The sequence below is a fragment of the Melospiza georgiana genome, chromosome 9 (genome assembly GCF_028018845.1).
Source record: "Melospiza georgiana isolate bMelGeo1 chromosome 9, bMelGeo1.pri, whole genome shotgun sequence".
NCBI classification, from domain to species: Eukaryota; Metazoa; Chordata; class Aves; order Passeriformes; family Passerellidae; genus Melospiza; species Melospiza georgiana.
The window spans coordinates 8,804,384-8,823,505 of NC_080438.1; the positions used below are offsets into that span (position 1 = coordinate 8,804,384).

Below are 19,122 nucleotides of genomic sequence, written 5' to 3' on the forward strand. Positions count from 1 at the left end.
GTAGTTCAGAAAATGAAAGTGCTTATGGAGCCAGAATATTGTTGATAAATCCTCCACAGGTGTTTTATGTTCAAATTACCTACTGCAGCTCAGCAGGTGAAGAGTAGGCTTATAGCAGAGCATATGTTAAGTGAGCATCTGCATTTATCCACCTGTTAGGGTAAAGTTGTCTCTGTTGTACAGGCATTAAAAAAAATAAGCTTTAGGTCTGGGCAGAGGAGAGAGATGGTTCCAAGGAAGGGAAAAGCTTTGGGAACTCTTGAGGCTGGGATGTAATACAGGGTTAAAAATGAGTTGAGCAGCTCAACTATGAATAAGTGCTTTTCCAGTAATTCTGGTGAAATGTAAATCTGATCCTTTTACTGTGACTGTTTAGTAGTGAGATTGGTGGTTTGCATCAGCTATTGTTGATTTCAAAAGTAATTTTTAAAATACAGGCTTATTTTTAAGAATTTACAATTTACGTTAGACAGTTGTTGGAAATTGTAACAGAATCTGGGTTGGTAGCTTATAGCATAAGCTATAAGTTTATGCTTTCTTTCCTAAGAAAGCAAATTAAGAAGCTAAGTGTCAGAAAAACTATTTGAAACTATCTTTTCTATTCTGGGTTTGTGTCAGAATTATATGGATGCAGGTGTATGCCTCTTGCCAGTGTTGTGAGTCCATGACTAGCCTGGTCCATACCAAAGTAGCCATAAAAATTATCCATTGTTAATATCCATAAGAGTTTCCTTGCTACCAATTTCCCTCTATGAAAGCTACAGCAAGAAATCATTCTCAGTATTTTATATACATGGACATCTTGTTGTCCATGGGTGATCCTTCATGCTTCCCATTCTTTTTTTTCCTTTAAGATAGTGGTGTTTCTCAGCATCTTTCATGTGCCATTTTTTTTTCTGATAACTAAATGGATGCTTACTGTGATTTCAAGATTTTTTGTTTGGGTTTTCTGAGTTTATTATGAAACATTATCGACTGTGTAATGAAATGAGCTGATGGAACTGTATTGAAATAAAATGTCTTTAGACATGAAAAAGTCCTGGTCTGGTATTCATGGAAGGGGAATACCACCCTTGTTATTTTCAGTGTATTTGCATGCTTCAGATGCAAGGGAAAAGTCAGTTCAACATGATGTGTATTTAAGTAGGCTTGTCAGGAAACATGCTTAGAATATATAATTTTAGCTGAGCACCAATACTCTAAATAATACAATGAAAGATATTTCTTATTAATTTCCAATGAAACCTACTTTCTTAAACCAGGTGCCAGCATACGGCTTCTATTTTTATGATTTTATCAGTTTGTAGAGTGTAATGGGAGCACTGATGATGGCTGTTTAATTCTGGGTGCAGATTAGTGCAGATGTGCAAAATCAGAGGAAAGGTGCATTTCTAGTTGCTTGCAGAAAAGGGGAAATTCTCTGTCAAAGAAGTAGGGAAGTTGTTTGTAAATCAATGTTACTTACTGAAACTGAGTGGGAAGGAACCCCTCTGCCTACATTAGTGACATTTGTTTGTGCTACCTTATCCTGGTAAATGGAGCAAACGGCTTTTATTTGTCTTCACTCTCTGAACAAGCAAAAAAAGTCAAAAGTAGATTAGCTGCAATTCTTGAAAACTAAAAATGTTTGAAATATCATTTGTGTGGGCTCAGACTTTAGTCCCTGTATTTTAAGGCTTGTGTGAAGTTCAATGGAGTGGAATAATGGTTCTGCCTTTTTAGCTTTCAGTAGGAGCGCTTGGTGCTATTCAGTGTAATTTTCTTATTTAGTGAGAACTGAGTAAACTAAGTTTATTATTGTACTATTAATGTTTTGAAAGTAGTGCTGATGAGGAATTTTTTTACCCTCACCCTGCTAATTTCATTTCACCTGCATTTGCTTCATTTTAACTGTCCTGGCTTGATTTTTGCTGTGCTGGATATTCTCCAAGTAAGACCAGTGGTGTTGCCCTACAAGTATTACAGCTCTCTTGCAGCTCAGGAGTGTATAAATAGAAAGACCTGAATGATTGTGATTTTTTGTGCTGATTTTTGCTTCTTACCTTCAAGTGTAAAGCAGTACAGAATCCAAAATGTCCCTGTTTTCTTGGATCTTACTTTGAGCAGCAGACTATTTGAGTCTGTAGCAAAGATAATTTGTTCTTGAGCTGCTTAGTCACTGAAACCTACCATGTATAAACTCTCACAAAGTCTTCCAACTAAACAGTTTTTCCATTTCAGCCCCATTTTTCTTCAGTTGGTTGATATTAACAATTCTTAAGCAAAACAGAGCAGGGCAAGATCTGAATTTTGAGCCACTTAGTCTGCAATATAAAAATCTACCTAAGAAACTGATGTAATATATGAGAAAAATGCCAATCACTTGTTTTTAAAATTTTAAAAGTTTAATAGTAATAAAATGGTTATAAAAATAGTAATACAATTAGAGTAATAATAATAATTTGGACAAATTGAATTAGGACAATATGAGACAATAAAGACAAAGACTTAGGGACATCCAGGTACCTTTTTCTGGGCAGCACAGGCCCAAAAAGGGATGCTTAAAAACAATAACCTGTTCCATATTCGTGCACTTCATACATGATACATAAATTCCATTCAAACACAGGATTCTATCTTATCTGTGTCAACTTCTTAATCTTAACTTTTTCCTTCAAAGTGGGAAGAAGTTCATTTCTTCTGATAAGAGGGCAATAAATTGTTTTTCTCTGAAAGATTTAGATTGGTTTAGAGTAGAAGCTCACTGTCTAACATAGATGATAGGCATTGGAAAGTTATTGTAAATATTGTACACATAGTTTTTAGTATAAAGACATAACACTGCCCAGGGGCAGGCAATGTTGTTGTGATTATAGTGCAAAGGTTCCATATTGCTAGAGTTTCATACCTCCTTGATGTTTCTCATAGGCAGCTCCTGCAAGCACTGACTCTTCCTTGTCCTCACAGCAGCCACTGACTCCAGTTCTTCCCTCAGCCAACCAATCCACTCTTTTATAACACTCTTCTTATTGGCTACAGCTGTGGCCTGTTAACATCAGGCCTGCTCCTAATCTTTAATAATTAACCCAGCTGCAACTCTTCAGGGGGTACAATTACTTTCTATACTACCTTTATTTTCTTATATTCTATCCCTCTACACAGTGTTTGTGGAACTGTCCTGTAGGACAGACCGCGGCAGGGCAGGAGAAAATTTTTTATAGATAAGACGCAATAAACAACCTTGAGACCGAGAACTGAGGAGCTCTGACTCATTCTTCAAGCGCTTTTGAAGAAAAGACACTTTTAATATTCTCAGGGTCGCAGTGAGCCAGAAAGGCCCCGGTGGTTTTTGTGTGCCGCTTACTGGGGTTAAATAGTTTCTGAGTTGGTTTTTAAGAAGTAAGTTAGTCACTATTATAACTTAGAGAGTTTTTTTGTTTCTTTTCCCTTAAATAATGTGTATTATGGGACGCTAGGAGTATACTTAAATTCATGAATGAAAGCTTAGGATGACAAGCTCATAGACACCATGTGTTTGCTTTGCTGAAAGAGCAGTGAAGCGCAGTTGCTAATGAAAGGTGTTGCTGTTGCAGCAGAGCCTGGCAGTGTGAAGGATGCAGGCGGAGGAGAGCCCAGCGCAGCCCCCGAGCGAGGCGCCGGGGCCCGGCGGTGCCGCCTGGGACCTCACGGACAGCACCCGGCTGCGGCACCTCCTGTGCTTCGGCTCCGAGGGCAGCGCCTACCACGTCAAGGAGCACAAGCTGGGCTTTGAGAACGCCGAAGCTTTGCTGAGGCTCATTGAAGAGGGCAGAGGCTGCCAAGTTGTGGAAGAAATCAAAGCCTTTAGTCAAGAGGGCAGAGCGGCAAAACAGGAGCCCCTGCTCTTTGCCCTCGCCGTTTGCTCGCAGTGCTCTGATGCCAAAACAAAACAAGCGGCGTTTAAAGCTGTCCCCGAGGTGTGTTGCATACCAACCCATCTCTTTACTTTCATCCAGTTTAAAAAAGATCTGAAGGAGGGCATGAAATGTGGCATGTGGGGCCGTGCTCTGAGGAAAGCTGTTGCAGATTGGTACAATGGAAAGAATGGCATGGCTCTTGCTTTAGCAGTTACAAAATATAAGCAAAGAAGTGGTTGGTCTCATAAAGATCTTCTGAGGTTGTCCCACCTAAAACCTGCCAGTGAAGGTAATAAATTTTTATTTACCTGAAAATACTGTGTTTTAAACCTTTTATATTTACTGTGGAAGTATTTTTGGAAACTTGAGGTCCATTGTAGATGAATTCTTAGTAAGGATATCCTGTAAATTACATCTTAAAAATGAGGGTGATCCTATCAAAAACCAGCCCTGTTTATCTTCAAGGCAAACAGGGTTTGTTCGTTATTTTCTTTCATATGCCAAGGGAAGACGAAATAACCCCCTCATTTTGTTCCTATTTGGTTACAAATGATGAAATAACCCTTTTTTGTTATGTGGGAAGATCTGTTGACTTCAAATCTTAAAATAATAGAATGGTTTGGGTTGGGAGGGACCATAAAGATGATTCAGTTCCAGCCCTTCTGCCATGGGGAGGGACGCCTCCCACTAGCCCAGGCTGCTCAGAGCTCCATCCAGCCTTGTCTTGGACACTTCCAGGGATGGGGCAGCCACAGCTTCTGTGGGCAATGTAGCAAATACACGAAGCTCCTTAATTCTAAGGAGATGAATACACTAATTAAAAGTACTGCTCTGAATTGTGTGTGGCTGACCTTTTCAGTAGGTGTTTGGTAGGTCTGAGAATGAAACCTGCTAATTGATTTGCATGCTAGAATGATAAAATCCAGTATACAAATGGTAATCCTGCTTGAGAAATGGTTTTCTTTTCCATCAGGAATTGCTATAGTCACTAAGTATATTACCAAGGGGTGGAAAGATGTCCAAGAAGCTTATAAAGAGAAAGCAGTTTCTGCTGAGATTGAAAAACTCTTGAAGTATCTGGAGGCTGTGGAGAAAGTCAAACGCACAAAAGATGAATTGGAAGTTATTCATTTGATAGAGGAGTATGGTCTAGTTAGAGAGCACCTCCTGACAAACCATCTGAAATCTAAAGAGGTAGGTAACTTCCTTAGTCAAATTCTCCTCAGAAGTATGAATTCTCTACAGTGAGTAATGCTATTCAGTCTTAAGTCTAGATTTCTTTTCAAAATAGCCCTTACACTGTTTTTCAAGTTGTTTACCCAAATAGTTAATTTAAAATAATTAAGACCTTAATATAATGTGTACATTTATTTTAAAATAGACTTATTCAATGTACAGCTAACAATTCTTGTGCTTTGAGAATCTCATCTTTCCGTGTTTCCCTTCTCTTTCATCATAGGTTTGGAAGGCATTACTCAAGGAAATGCCTATTTCTGTATTGTTGAGAAATTTAGGAAAGCTGTCAGCAAATTCAGTGCTTGAACCACGAGGTTCAGAAGTGGCAATAGTATGTGAAAAACTGAGAAATGAGAAACTGCTAAAAAAGGTGAGAACTTCATAATCAGTGCCAGCCCTTGTGGATTTTGATTTTTAATGTTTAGTTATGTTAGTGTATTCTATTTAAAAACTGCAGTTTAATGCCTGCAACTTTATTTTAAAACTTCTGTTTATAATTTCTCATTTGATTCCCCACCTGCTTTCTGAAACATTCAGATAAAATAAGTGTACTGGCAGCTATTGGATCTTTTCTTAAGTGAGGGCTGTGGCAAGCTTTGCTAGTTGGGTTCATCAGTTTCTTCTGAGTCTTATAATTCTTAAGTGACTTAAGAAAATAGCATAGCAGCTGAGGGGAAAAACAAGATGGGCAAGGGGACATTGCTCTTTTCTGATTGCTTTATTGTCCATCCAAGTGGGAGGAAAGTAAGAGGGGAAAAAAGAGTTTTCCAAAGAGAGAATAGCATTTTCAGAGATTTAGTCAAAGGGAGAGAGGATGAGTGTCTTGAGCAGCAGTTTTGTGAGCTGGGAAGATGAAGATCAGGACACTGAAATTCTTCAGCACCAGAGCTGAATTGAGCACAACAGAAGTCCTTTTCCCCCCATCCTATTGCAATTCCTTTTCTCTGGATACTTCCTGGAGAAGGGAGAGCAAAGATTATGGTGCAATATCTTGATGGAAGATAGACCATGCACAAGCATTCAGATTTACTGAGTTTTGATGCTGGCAGTGATTAAGGACTGAAACACCCCTATTGGATAAAGATAACAAAATGTTGATATGGTTATATAAGTTAAGCTTATACATGGAAAGACAAAAAAATTTGGAGTGTTTTATAGCATGAGAAAAATGAATGCTATCTTCCAAAAATAATTTATTGTCCAGTGTTACTGTATCTTGTATAAAGTTAGTTTTAAGTTGGTTCTTTTCCTTGCTCAGCTCCTTTCTCTTCAGCTGAGCAGGGACTTTGTTTTACTGTAAGCCTGTGATGGAAAATAGCACTGGACAATCATAGAGCTGCAAAATCTTACCAGAATTTTGGTGATGGCATCCCATTTGGTGTTAATTAGAGGATTCTTGAGAGGGAGTGGGGTCCATTATCAGTAACCCACAAGTATCAGTTCATCCAACAGCTGTGTAAATGCATGAACTCTTTAGGTTTAACAAATTTAAAGTAACCATATACTAAACCTGTGATTTTTTTGTAGCAGGAACTTATTTTAATTTCTTTTTAGTTTGTTACTTTTTTTTAAGGAGGTGAAATTTTCATGTCCTTATTTTTGATTTGTACCTGTAGGGTAGAATACATCCCTTCCATATTCTGGTTGCATTAGAAACCTACAAAGCTGGACATGGAAACAGAGGGAAGCTTTGGTGGCGTCCTGATGAAGACATTTTAGAAGCTTTAGATGCCTCATTTTACAAAGCTTTCAAGGTAATAATAGTTCTCAAATTTGTTGAGCTTTCTAAGAGTTGTGTTTTCTGAAAGCTTATCGAGAACAGTTCCTGGGGTTGGTAGCAATTCTGAAACTTTGGCAACAGCACTGTCCTGATGTTACCCAGAAAGTGGAAAAAATGCCCTCTTTAGGAGTGAAAGCAGAAGAAGAAATGAATATATAAATTATGTGTACCTATGATATTTTTGTGTTTTATTTTTTCAGACATTGGATCCAACAGGAAAGCGCATTGTGATTGCAGTTGATGTTAGTGCATCAATGACACAAAAGGTTTTGGGCAGTGTGCTCAATGCCAGCACGGTTGCAGCAGTAATGTGTATGGTGAGGCTTTCAATTTCTTTTATTTGTAACTGTTTTCAGCTTGAATTGCTTTTTTGATAGAAAGGTGCTCTAAAGCTGGTTAGAAATCAAGAGGAAACTCAGATATAATATTTTTTGGGTACAGGAGGTGTGACCTTGTGCCTCATTGCTGAAAGCTCCTAGCAACCATATTCAGAAACATCAGTTTGAACAAGTTGGTTTCTGTTGTAAATCAAAGTGGTCAGGGCAGCTTTTTCACATATCTTAGCCATAATAAAATGGCTTACTATAAGTAAAAAATGATAACTTTATCTTACATGTTTAAATTTTTTCAGAAGCATTCATAGAAATACACAGATTAGATTAAGAAATATTGGGATAATTTTCATGTCTGTTTGAGTTGTCAATGTGGCCTTTATTCACAATCACTTTCCCCTCAGTTTAGTATTCTAAAGCTTCTTGTGTTGTATTCTTTTATTGCAGAGGAATTGAACTTTTGTTGGCCCTTAAAAATAGTTAAGGTTTTATGTCAGAGGGGAGGGAAGAAAATGGAAGTATCTTTGGTTACAGTAATTAGAGCAGTTGTTCAGCTCTTTTTGCAGTGTTTATTTACAGAATATTTATTTACAGAATATTTAAAGTGTAGAGTGAACCATTACTGTTTATAAGCAGCCATGATGATTTCAATACAAAAGCATTTGTCGTGCTGTTGTGGTAGGTAATGGCTCAGTTCAGACATTAAAAATTCAGAATAATGTAACTGAATTATTTTCACTCTTTTCTCCCTCTTTCTCAGGTTGTGGCACGGACTGAGAAGGATTCCCAAATTGTTGCCTTTTCACATGAAATGGTCCCGTGTCCAGTGACAGCTGACATGACCTTACCTCAAGTTTTAGTGAAAATGTATGAAGTATGTAAAAAAAAAAGTCTCAGCAGTTACATTGTATTTTCTTTGTAATCAATCCTACTACCTTGTTTAATCTGTGTAGCTCTAGTACACGATTAGATTTTTTGGGTGCATTTTATTTAGAGAAAGCCCAGCAAACATTGTTATTTCATTTGCTGAATATTAAACACTGCAATTTAGAATGTCAGTGCTATGTCACAATGAGTTGGCTTGAAAAGAATGTTTTAAAAAACTCAAAAAAATAAGTCTTCGACAAACTGAGAGAAAATGAACAATTTTAACAAAGAAGCCTCTTTGTGTAGTAATTGTAAGACATTAAGCTTACATCAAAAGAAATTTTCCCATGATTTGTTAATTTCTGTATTAATGTGTTCCATGTATATTTATTTTTTTTCTCCATAAGATTCCAGTGGGTACCACTGATTGTTCCCTTCCAATGATATGGGCTCAAAAAACTCAGACAGCTGCTGATGTCTTCATTGTATTTACTGATAATGAGACCTTTGCTGGGAATACTCCTCCTGCAGTGGCCCTTAGAGAGTACAGAGAGGTAAATATGCTTCTGACTGTTTATGATTAATAAATACTGTACAAAGTAAGTATCAGCTCTAAAAATCTTTTAGAGATTGGACTGGGTGTGGCTTTCTTCAGTAAATAGTTATATATTGTTAAAATCTTACCAATCCTGCAGTTAGGCAGAGTTAGTGCACATATTGCACTAATTGTGTGTATTTAAAACCACAGAATTGCTAAAAGGATTTGTAATCAGCCTGCCCTGTTTGGTGTGCTCCAATGAAATTTTCATGAAATTTTGTTACTCAGGGACTGCATGAATTTCTAAATCCTATGTATAATTGATGGGATAAGTTTTTATAGTTGTTACAGAATGATATTTGACTCTCAGAACTAAGTTCAACTTTGATGTCTGCGGTAGATGTCAAAATGTTTCAATGAAGTACTAAAGACAAATGTCAGGAGGATGAGGTGACAGTATGTTGTGAAGAAAACCTATTGTGTTTTAAAGGGACTGCTCTAAGCTGTACAGCTTCCTAATATTACAATAGAACAGACAAGAATGCCTTCTCCAAGCACATTGCTTATTTATTCAGCAAACAATCCTTTATGCTTTAAATAAACTTACCAAAAATATGTTTGTCAGACATGGGTGTATGGACTTGAATCATTACATAGTTTCCACCCTGTTGAAATGAATACCAGAAGTCTGTAGTTTGGTTTCCTTAGTTGAGGTCAGCTGCCATTCCAGTGCTGACAGGCACCCTGCAGTTCTGATTCTGGCATTCCTCTTCAGACAGTGCCTTATGCAAGCAAGATTTGGCCCTCTGGCATATTTAAATTACTGCATATGTACACGTTTTTTATTCTAGATTTTCTGATATTTTTCTGATGTTTTCTGATATTTTTTGCTCTCCTCCCTCTAGAAAATGGGCATTCCTGCAAAGCTGGTGGTTTGTGGGATGACCTCCCACGGTTTCACGATCGCGGACCCGGACGACAGAGGCATGTTGGATATCTGTGGCTTTGACACAGGAGCTTTGGATGTCCTTAGAAACTTCACTTTGGATCTGATTTAACATTTGTAGGCATCTGCTCTTCCCAGTGGGTCCATTGCTGGCAACAGACTTCACCCTGGGAACTCCCAGCCAAATATACTTTATTAGCTCATGGCATATTGTATACATATCAGAATGTTACAGGAGGTGGTGGCACTTCAAGCATCTCTGACTAGAGCTTCTCACTAAGGTGTTTGTAAGGTTGGACAGAACTTCAGTCTCATGCAAATCTAACAGAGAAACTCAGTGCTGGCATCTCTGGTGTCAAACTGTCAGTAGCCAGTGATCCCTCTGCCATTGGAGGAGGCAGCCACATGTCACCGCTGTCACCCTGGGACTTGGCGCCATGCAGCAGCACACTGTGCATTTGGACACTCCTGGTAATGGCTGGCAGTGCAGTCACATTGCCCTTCAGAGTCCTGCAGCACAGCTGGCAGCCCTGCTCCATGCTCCTTCAGAAAGGGATCTCCACTCCTCAGCCACCTTCCTGGTTTCCAGCACCCTCCTTTTCCCAAGGCAGCTGGTTTATTCCTGTACACACACTCACACTCTAGTTGGATTCATTCCCTGACCAGCCTGGGCTCTGTGTGAGCTGGAGCTCCAGAGAGCATCATCCTTGGTGTGATAACCACAGGAACTGGGCTCTGAGTGCTGTGGGCCAGCACCAGCCACTCTGGATCTGTCCCAGGGGTGAACAGGACCCCCTGTTATGATGGGATGGTGGCAGGACCACAGTGTGCTTCACAAACCCTTGGTCCCTGAGCTTCACCAAAGTCTTCCTGGCTAGCCTGGCCTGCAGCACATCAATCACCCGATCCCTGTTGTCCTCAAGCTCCACAGCATCCACTGCCTTGAGGAGAAGGGTGGTTTTGCCTGGGCCCAAGGAAACACCACCACAGCAAACACTTTGTGTCAGCATGCTGGACCCTGCTCCTGCTCTCCACCACTGCTGGAGTCAGCCCAGACACCATCTTGGCCACATCCAGCTCCTCAGCAGGGTAAGTGAAGAGGACCACAGTGCTGTCCAGCTCCTCATGGACTTTGGAGTTCCTCTGCTGCAGCAGCAGGCCCAGCGCCTGCTGAGGATGTGCTGCCTCCACCAGCCCCAGGAGCAGGGCTGTACTGCAGGATGTCCAGCTTCCTGTCCCCCAGGACTTCAGCAGCAGCACAGACCAGCAGTGGCAAGGGCAGGTGGTCACCTCCAGGGCCCTGAGCACCACTTTGGAGTCATTGAGGAGAGTGTAGAGGGAGCTGAAGAGCCTCAGAGTTCAGACCTTGGCCTTTTAGGACTGAGGAAGTCCCTTGCAAACACTCCTGAATGGAAAGCGGTGCAGGAAGGCTGGACATTGTTCAAGGATCTTAAAAAAGGAGGAGCAGGCTGTCCCATGTGCTGAGAGATGAGCCAGTGGGGAAGAAGACTGGCCTGGTTGAACAGGGAGCTGTCACTGGAACTCAGGGAAAAAAGACCTTTGGAAGAAGGGGCAGGATGCTCTTGAGGACTACAAGGATGTTGTTAGGTTATGCAGGAAGGTTGGGAAAGTGAAACCCCAGCTAGAAATTAATTTGGCCACTTTTGAAATAGATAACAAAAAGTGTTTTTACAAATACATCAGCAGCAAAAGGAGAACCAAGGAGAGAATCTCCATCCTTTATTGCAGGTGAGGGGAAGCATTGCCACAAAGGATGGGAAGAAGGCTGAGGCGCTTGATGCCTTCTTTGCCTCAGTCTTTAATAGTCAGAGCAGCTGTCATTGGGAAGACAGAGACAAGGAACAAAATGAGGTCCCTGTAATTCAGGAGGAAACAGTGACCTACTTCTCCACTTAAGTGTTCAAAGGTCCCTGGGGTCTGATGGAATCCACCCAAGCTGCTCTCCACCATTTATCATCAGTCCTGGCTAACCAGGGAGGTCTCAGGATGACTGGAGGTTGGCCAGTGTGACACCCACTGGAAGGAGGATGCAGGAAGCCACAGGCCTGTCAGCCTGCCCTCAGTGCCAGGGAGGGATGTGGGACATCTGGATCACACAGCACGTGCAGGACAGCCAGGGACCAGGCCCAGCCAGCATGGCTTTGTGAAAGGCAGGTTCTGCCTGACCAACCTGATCTCCTGCTATGAATGGTGACCTCCCTGGTGGATGAGGTGGAGGCTGAGGATGTGGCTGCCTGGGCTTCACAAAGCCTTGGACACGGTTTCTCTCCTGTCTGACAAGATAGGAGCCTGTGGCTTGGACAGGTGACTGTTTGCTGGCTGAAAAACTGGCTGGATGGCTGAGCACAGAGTGGTGGGGCCTGAGTCACATCCTGCTGCTGGCTGGCCACCAGTGGTGCTCCCCAGGGCTCCCTGTTGGGGCCAGTCCTGCTCAGTAGCTTTATGGCTGATTTGGACAAGGGGATCAAAAGCACCCTCAGTTTGCAGATGACACCAGGCTGAGTGGATCTGCTGGAGGGCAGGAAGGCTCTGCAGAGGGATCTGGGCAGGCTGGGGCCATGGATTGAGTGTGGCCCCAAGTGCTGGGTCCTGCCTTTGGGTCACAGCAATCCCAGTCATGCTCCAGGCTGGGGCAGAGTGGCTGGGAAGCTGCCCTGTGGAAAAGGGGATGCTGGTCAGGAGTGGGTGAACGGGAGCCAGCTGTGCCCAGGTGGGCAGCAAGGCCAGGGCCATCCTGGCTGGGATCAGAGAGAGGAGCAGCAGGAGCAGGGCAGGGGTTCTTCCTCTTGACTTGGCACTGGGGAGGCTGAACCTCAAATCCTGTTTGCAGCCAAGAATTGGAGCAGGCTGCCCAGGGAGGTGGTGCAATCTCCTTCCCTGGAAATGTCCCAAAGCCACGTGGATCTGGTGCTTAGGGACATGGCTCTGTGGTGGACCTGGCAGTGTTGGGTTGATGGTTGGACTTGATCTTCAGAGCTCTTTTCCAACCCTCATGGTTTTGTGATTTTTATTAACTTTTTGTGAAGGGAAAACAAGAAAAGCAGATGAGGAATCTCTTTTTTTATTTTTCCTGTTGCACACAATTTAGAATAACAGTGAGAAGTTTGCTAAAAGTGGTTACAGGGTTACATAGTATATAATTTAATTTCATTTATAGTAGACTATAAATATGGAGAGATTTTTAATTTCCCCCATTGCTGTGGAATGCTTATTTGCAAGAATAAATTCATTAATTACTTCTAGAATGGAGCTGGAAACAAATGGGCTTAGTATTTTTAATAATGGCAGTTTACCAGCAGCTTCATTGAGAGAGAGTTTTCTTTGGGCTTTTTTAAATCTTTGTATTTTAAGTGTTAGTAATGTTCAGTGGTTTCCATGGCTATGGTTAAAATCTACAAAAGAAGTTTTTTCTGGTATGTATTGAGACCATGTGACTGTGATACAGTGTAAAAGTTACCCAGGGACATTTTATACTGCTAAAACTGAAAGTGCAAGAGCTCATGCTAATCTTTTTCTCTCTGGATTATCATCTGGGTTTTCAGGAGGAAATATCTCTTTAGGTAAATTGGGGGGCAGTTTCTGCACAATACCATTTCAGAAGCACTAGTTTAGAATTAAAAATACTTTACAGGAAGTTCTAAAAACTGTTTTTAGTAGAAAAAGACCTTGGAAATGACTGGGATGTCACATTCAGTCCTTGTCACAACTTCAAGAAGCATCAGCACACCTTCAGTGAGCAAGATTAACAAGTGCATGTGTCTTGGCCTGCTCAGCAAAGCTGAGTGGGAGCAACCAGAAACAAAAGCTACATTTTTTTTTTCAAAAGAATGTATTCAATGACTCAGAAACAATCTTCCTAACAGGAGAGTATTTCATTTTTAGAAATCTTTTTGTAGGTTAGTGTTACTTCTGATTTCATAAATTAATTCAAGCTAACATATTTCAAAACTACCTCCAGTTTATAGTGACCAATTCCTAAAAACTTTTATGAACTGTACAGTTGCCTCCTTCATGTTCACAAAATCATGTTTAGGAAGTGATTGAAACTGGATTCTTTTTTTAAAATTTTTTATTTTTAGTCTCATAGTAAGAGTGTGACAAGGAGAAAGCCAGTGAGTATTCTACCACTTTGGAACAGAAACTGATAGCAGTTTGTGTGTATATGTATTTAATTCTGTGTTTTCTATGTGTATAGGGGGGAAGTTAAAAGATCTCTTTAGTAGATCAATCTTACAAGATCTGAAAGGTTTTTTAGTGATGCTTTAACAACTTCCTCTAAAACATACATATTTCAGCTTCTTTTAAGCTAATACAAACTGTTTTAAACAGCAAATTTTGTGTTAATTTGAAAATAATTATGATTTATAAAACTATCATGTTTACCCATAGTGGTAAATGACACATCAGACCATATTTTTCTGCCTAAAACCCAAGCTTTTAAATGTAAAATGGAAGTTCCTACTATACTTTTGGTACTTGTAACACTTTTCATTATGCCTCATTCCTATTGATGATAAATTCCAAGCTTGCATTGTGTAGCTGGGATATCTCTTTTGGTGCTAAAATAGGATGTAACATGTTACTGAAGGTATTCTGCTACTTCCTTCCACTCTCCCTTAATGCATAAAGAATCCAGAGAGGGAAGCCTTTCCTGACATGGAGCAGGGCTGACAGAACTGCTGGGTTGAGTGTTGCCTTTCAGCCAGCATGAATGTAAGTCACTCCTGAATTCTCACTGCTCTCACAGAATGCTTGGGGACACAGGACTGCCACCAGCTCCTCAGGTGAGTTCTAGAACAAACCAAGTGTTCCTACAAAAGCTGAGACACAGCACTTTGGTGTTTGCAAAAAGAAAATCAGCCATTTCTCATGAAAAATTGCATATCATTTTTAGCATCTAAACAAACACCATGAGTATGGGGAGTAAGCTCATTTGCTCAATACATATTAATAATTATTTCCAGTAAATGCACTGATGTTTTGGGGTTGGGTTTGGTAGTAATGCATTTTAAATGACACAATAGTCAAACATCTGATTGGGTGTTTCCTTCTAAGCTAGAGATGTCAAGAATAACTGATAGATGAGTATCTTTTGCAAGTACTTTTTCTTATTTGCAGTAGTATTTGTGAAGTAATAGGAAGTATTTTGGACTAAATATAAAATGAAAACTTAAAACAGGTGTTTCAAGTAACTTTCAAGTAAATTTATTGCAAATAAAAATTAGAGTAGTTACTAACAGATTGAATGTATGGTTATAGTGGTGTTGCATCTTTGGAAGCAGTCCAGTTTAAAATGCAGTTCCTTGAACTAGAGTGTGGAGGTAAAGATGAACTTTTCAGTAGGAGTGATAGAAACTGTAGGTCCCTGTACCTGTTGACACTGGATAGCTGTGATCAGTGATAAAAGGTGGTCATCCCTGCTGGGGTACAGAATGTGCTCCTGAACATGTGTAGTAACTCTGGACTGAAAACCTGGTCAGTGGTTTATGAGATGTAAAACCAGCACTGGTCAGACCACGTTGCCATCTGCTCCTCCTTCAGGATTTGCACAGGGAGGGGAAAGTGAAGTAAATGCTGACAGCTGCAATTTTGTACTATGTGGACCTTTCTTTCTGAGAGTTTCTTTCTGGTCTTGCTATTCTCTTCTATTAAGGGGCATAGAGGAATGATGCTGCATATTCCTTGTCCATAGAGGATCTTTTTTATCTGCCCATACACTGAATTTTAGGGGACAGCATGACTCACTTGCCATAACATGGCCTGTTTCTGGTCTTTAGCTACTAAACTGATAATTCCCCAAACAACTCCAGACATGTAAAGAGGCAATAATTACTGTAATGCTTGAAAAAGAATTTTAAAAGTGAGTTAAGACAAAATTGATACACTTAAGCTTCAGTTCAGTGTACAATAAACAACCTACTCTTTCACCAAAAAGGAGACTTTCAAATCAGTAATGGTCATTGCATTGGAGGAACACTGACTGGAAAAGTAGAAAAGGGGCTATAATTGTGCACTGCAGTTTACCAGTAAGCATTGAGCAGGGACAAGTTTAAAGCTAGTTAATTTTATTTAAAATGCTGAATGAAAAAGGTCTAAATGCAGAGTGCAGCTGTAGACCAGGGAAATGCAGGTTTCCTAAAAATGCAGGTTTTCCAGGTTTCCTGATAGCTAACAGTTACTGGTTTCAGTTTGACTGCCATTTCTCTGTGACCCCCTTGACAATTCTGGAGCTTAGACTATGGTATTGAACACTGTAATGTGTTTACTTTAGCTTTAAGAAAGAAGAAAAGCATGTTGTGGTTGGAAGCACAGCAGAAGTGAAACATCCTCTTGTGAGGAGTGAACATCCAGGGTCAGGTTTCTTCTTGGAAGGGACACAATAAATGACATGGAGAGGGCAGGAGGCTCTCGAGTTTTTAAAAATAACACAATGATCACATCAGCATTGAGTAATACATTCAATAATGACAATAATAGTTTTACCAAGAAATAGAATTTTGTGTCAGGAATTTTAGACCTGGAGCAAGGAGTAGGAGAGTTTGAGGTGCTTGTAGAATTAGATTGCAGTCCTCTGTTTCAAAAAGGAGAAGTCTGAGGGTAGGTGTAGTTCTGAGGTCAGCAGGGCCAGTCTAAATGCCCACTATTAGTGTGAGGGCTGCTAATAACTGGCACTAAAATACCTTGCTGCTGAAAACCACTGTTAAACCTGTTTGTCAAACACAAGTCTTAAGGAGGTTTGTGTTGGTTTTTCACATTGCTGTTGTTAACTGATGCCCATAGACGAGTATGCCTTTAAAAGGCTGTTCAACAAAGTATATTCTTGGCTTAAAAACACACCAGCAGTTTGGGAAATGTATTTTAATAATGGCTCTGACTGTAAAAACACTAGGAAGATCTTTGTCTGCATTGCAAATACTGCTTACCCTGTCCTGAGCTCACAGGCACCATAACAGAAGCTTTTGTTTTGGTTCCATTTGTTTTGTTTCTTCTTCTTTTGCTGTCCCCTTTTTTCTGTTAGTGTTGGGTTTTTTTCTCCTTTTCCATCTTGTCACCTCAGGCCTATACTTGAATCTTTTTTCACAAGCTCTCATCCATTCCTTTTTCTTTTATTTTTGCCCCTATTCTTCTGCCTTCTTGCTGTCACTTGAGTGTGCTTGCTTCGCTCCCTGCACCAGAACTGATGGCATAGTATTTCATGTTTCTAATAATTAATACTTTTTTCTATTCTTTAATTATATAAATCTCTTACAAAACACCTAATTTGTTGTATCTGTCAGATTTTGGGTAAAACTGAATGTAAAAATCAGTTACAAAAGGATACTTTATTTATTACAAAAATCCAACATCTGCCTGTGAATGGCTTTATTTAAAAAAAGTAACAATTACAATTGGCTTTTCAAATGTAAAGTTTTTTTCTAGAAGTACTTCAGTGATTTGAAACTTTTAATTCTTTTAAATAGTATTGAGCTGCTGTCATGCAGAATTAGGAAAACTTTCAAATTAATATTCTGGATAAACAGGCAGTTTCTTTGCAGTATTGACAAGAGAAAGTCTTGAAAGAAAAGGCTATAGAAGTAAACCTAAGTAAAGAATCATTTGAGTTTCTTGTGCTTTTAACCCTTTTATTTAGTTTCTATGAAATTCCACCAGTTTCTAGGTTTATTTTGCTGTCTGCAGTGGTTTGCAGTGCACAGAAAGGTTGCTGTAAGCAGCTGTTCTAATGACTTTCTTGCTGGTAGAGATTTCATCTGTGACACTGTGGGGTGTGAAAATGGCTGAGCAAGAGTTCTGGGGAAAAGGTGAAACACTGACCAGGACAGTGTTTTATGGATATGCTGCCCTGAGGGAAATCATAAAAGATAAGCTAATTTCAGCAGAAGGTGTGGTGTCTTTAAATATGTGTGCTTACATATGTGGATTTATGATTCTGATACTGCAAAGCGTGGTTTCTTTAGGTATTTCTGCATTCTGAATTTAAGTTTAAATGTATATATGTATTTGCATATATATGTGGTATGTTGAGAACTTTTACAATTGCTTCATTAACAAATAATGAATATAAGTAGCTGTTTTCCTAAAGCTACCAGCTTAAGAGTTAAGCACAACTAGTTACAAATAAAATGTCTTTTCATTCTCCTGTAAAAGTGCAGTTCTAATCCTTAAAAATAATTCTGTATTTAAGAAGCAACACATGGGCACATTCACAGCTCTGTGTGCTTCATTAAATAATTCAGTGTTTGTTTCCAGCTTCTTCTGCTTCTTAGAAGCTTGGGAGTTAAGATGGATAAGCAGGTATCCAGATCTTCTACTGGATAAATTTGAATATTTAGATCCCAGGACAAGCATATTTTAAGAGAAACAACTTTTTCTTGGAGACAATGCTAGGGGAAAAAGATGGAAATTTTTAATGACTATTCCTGAGGTTCTTAATTTTGGTTGGGTTTTTCCTCCCCTAGATTAGAACCACACTTTAACTGCCATATCATGTTTAATTAACTTAAGCATAACAGGCTTTGTGCCATCCAGTAACAAAGGCACTGTCTTGCTGCTACTTTCTGTGAAATTGTACACAATGAAAAAAACTGTTTGGATGGGGAGCCTTAATATGGTTAAAAAGAAACATAGTTAACCCTTTGGGTGCCTTAAGCTAGATCCTGTTTAATGATGGGGCACTCACTTGCATCTGCAGGCACAGCTTGTTTCAATGGCTGCAAGAGAATTTGCCTTAAGTGACAATGCCCTGGGACTTCCACAACTTGCAACTCAAAGGGTTACTTTAGACTACTGGTTAAAAAAAACAAGCCTCTAAACAGGGAACAAAATGAAAAAGTCTTTGAAAAATTCCTTTGCATACTATTGTTATTATTTTTACGTGAAGGGTTTATCAGCTTTGGGGACAAAATTGTTGTTAAGCTTCTGGTAAAAACATCACTGGCTGAAGAACTGTACACAGAGCATAAGAATACTTGGTATTCTTGTATGACTGTATGTGCAAAATAAATTTCTTTATTAAGTGTAAATTCAGAGAGAGATGCACATCTGTGTAAACCTTGATGACTGTGTCATAGCACCACACAGGAAACTGCAATGATTAAAATGAAACAAGGTCAGTGTGTTGAATTAGCTGATTACACATTAAAGATGCACAATGCAGACAATTGCATACTAAAGACTTTCTACAAATGATGCAGTTTAAACTGAGTTCAAACCTGCATCACAAAAATGAAGCTGTCAAATTTCAGTGATATTCTTGCTGTCCTAGTTAGCTGGAATTAAAGATTGATTTTTTTTTTCCTTGAGGGAAAAAGTAGTTTAGGTACATGCAGTGCTGAAAGCAATGGAAATAACGGGATTCTTAATTGACAAAAAATGAGTAAAAAATTAATTGACTAATGTTTTTATTCTAATATGTGCACCTTTAGTTGTGCAATGGTCCCTTTAACTGAAGAGTGGGATATAATTTTCTACTTGCATATGAACTACTTTGAAATAACCAAGAGTCTTGGCATTGCCTGGTCTGGCTTTGG

General features: G+C 39.6%; 1 protein-coding gene across 1 annotated transcript; it reads left to right on the forward strand.

Annotated features, from left to right (window-relative positions):
• Positions 1-3,593: 3,593 nt before the first annotated feature.
• On the forward strand, positions 3,594-9,813 carry RO60 (Ro60, Y RNA binding protein). The gene is made up of 8 exons (XM_058030702.1): positions 3,594-4,164; positions 4,849-5,069; positions 5,335-5,481; positions 6,728-6,865; positions 7,092-7,208; positions 7,984-8,097; positions 8,498-8,644; positions 9,534-9,813. The coding sequence occupies exons 1-8, from the start codon at positions 3,594-3,596 to the stop codon at positions 9,684-9,686; spliced, it is 1,608 nt and encodes a 535-aa protein (XP_057886685.1). The 3' UTR covers positions 9,687-9,813.
• The last annotated feature ends 9,309 nt before the right edge of the window (positions 9,814-19,122 follow it).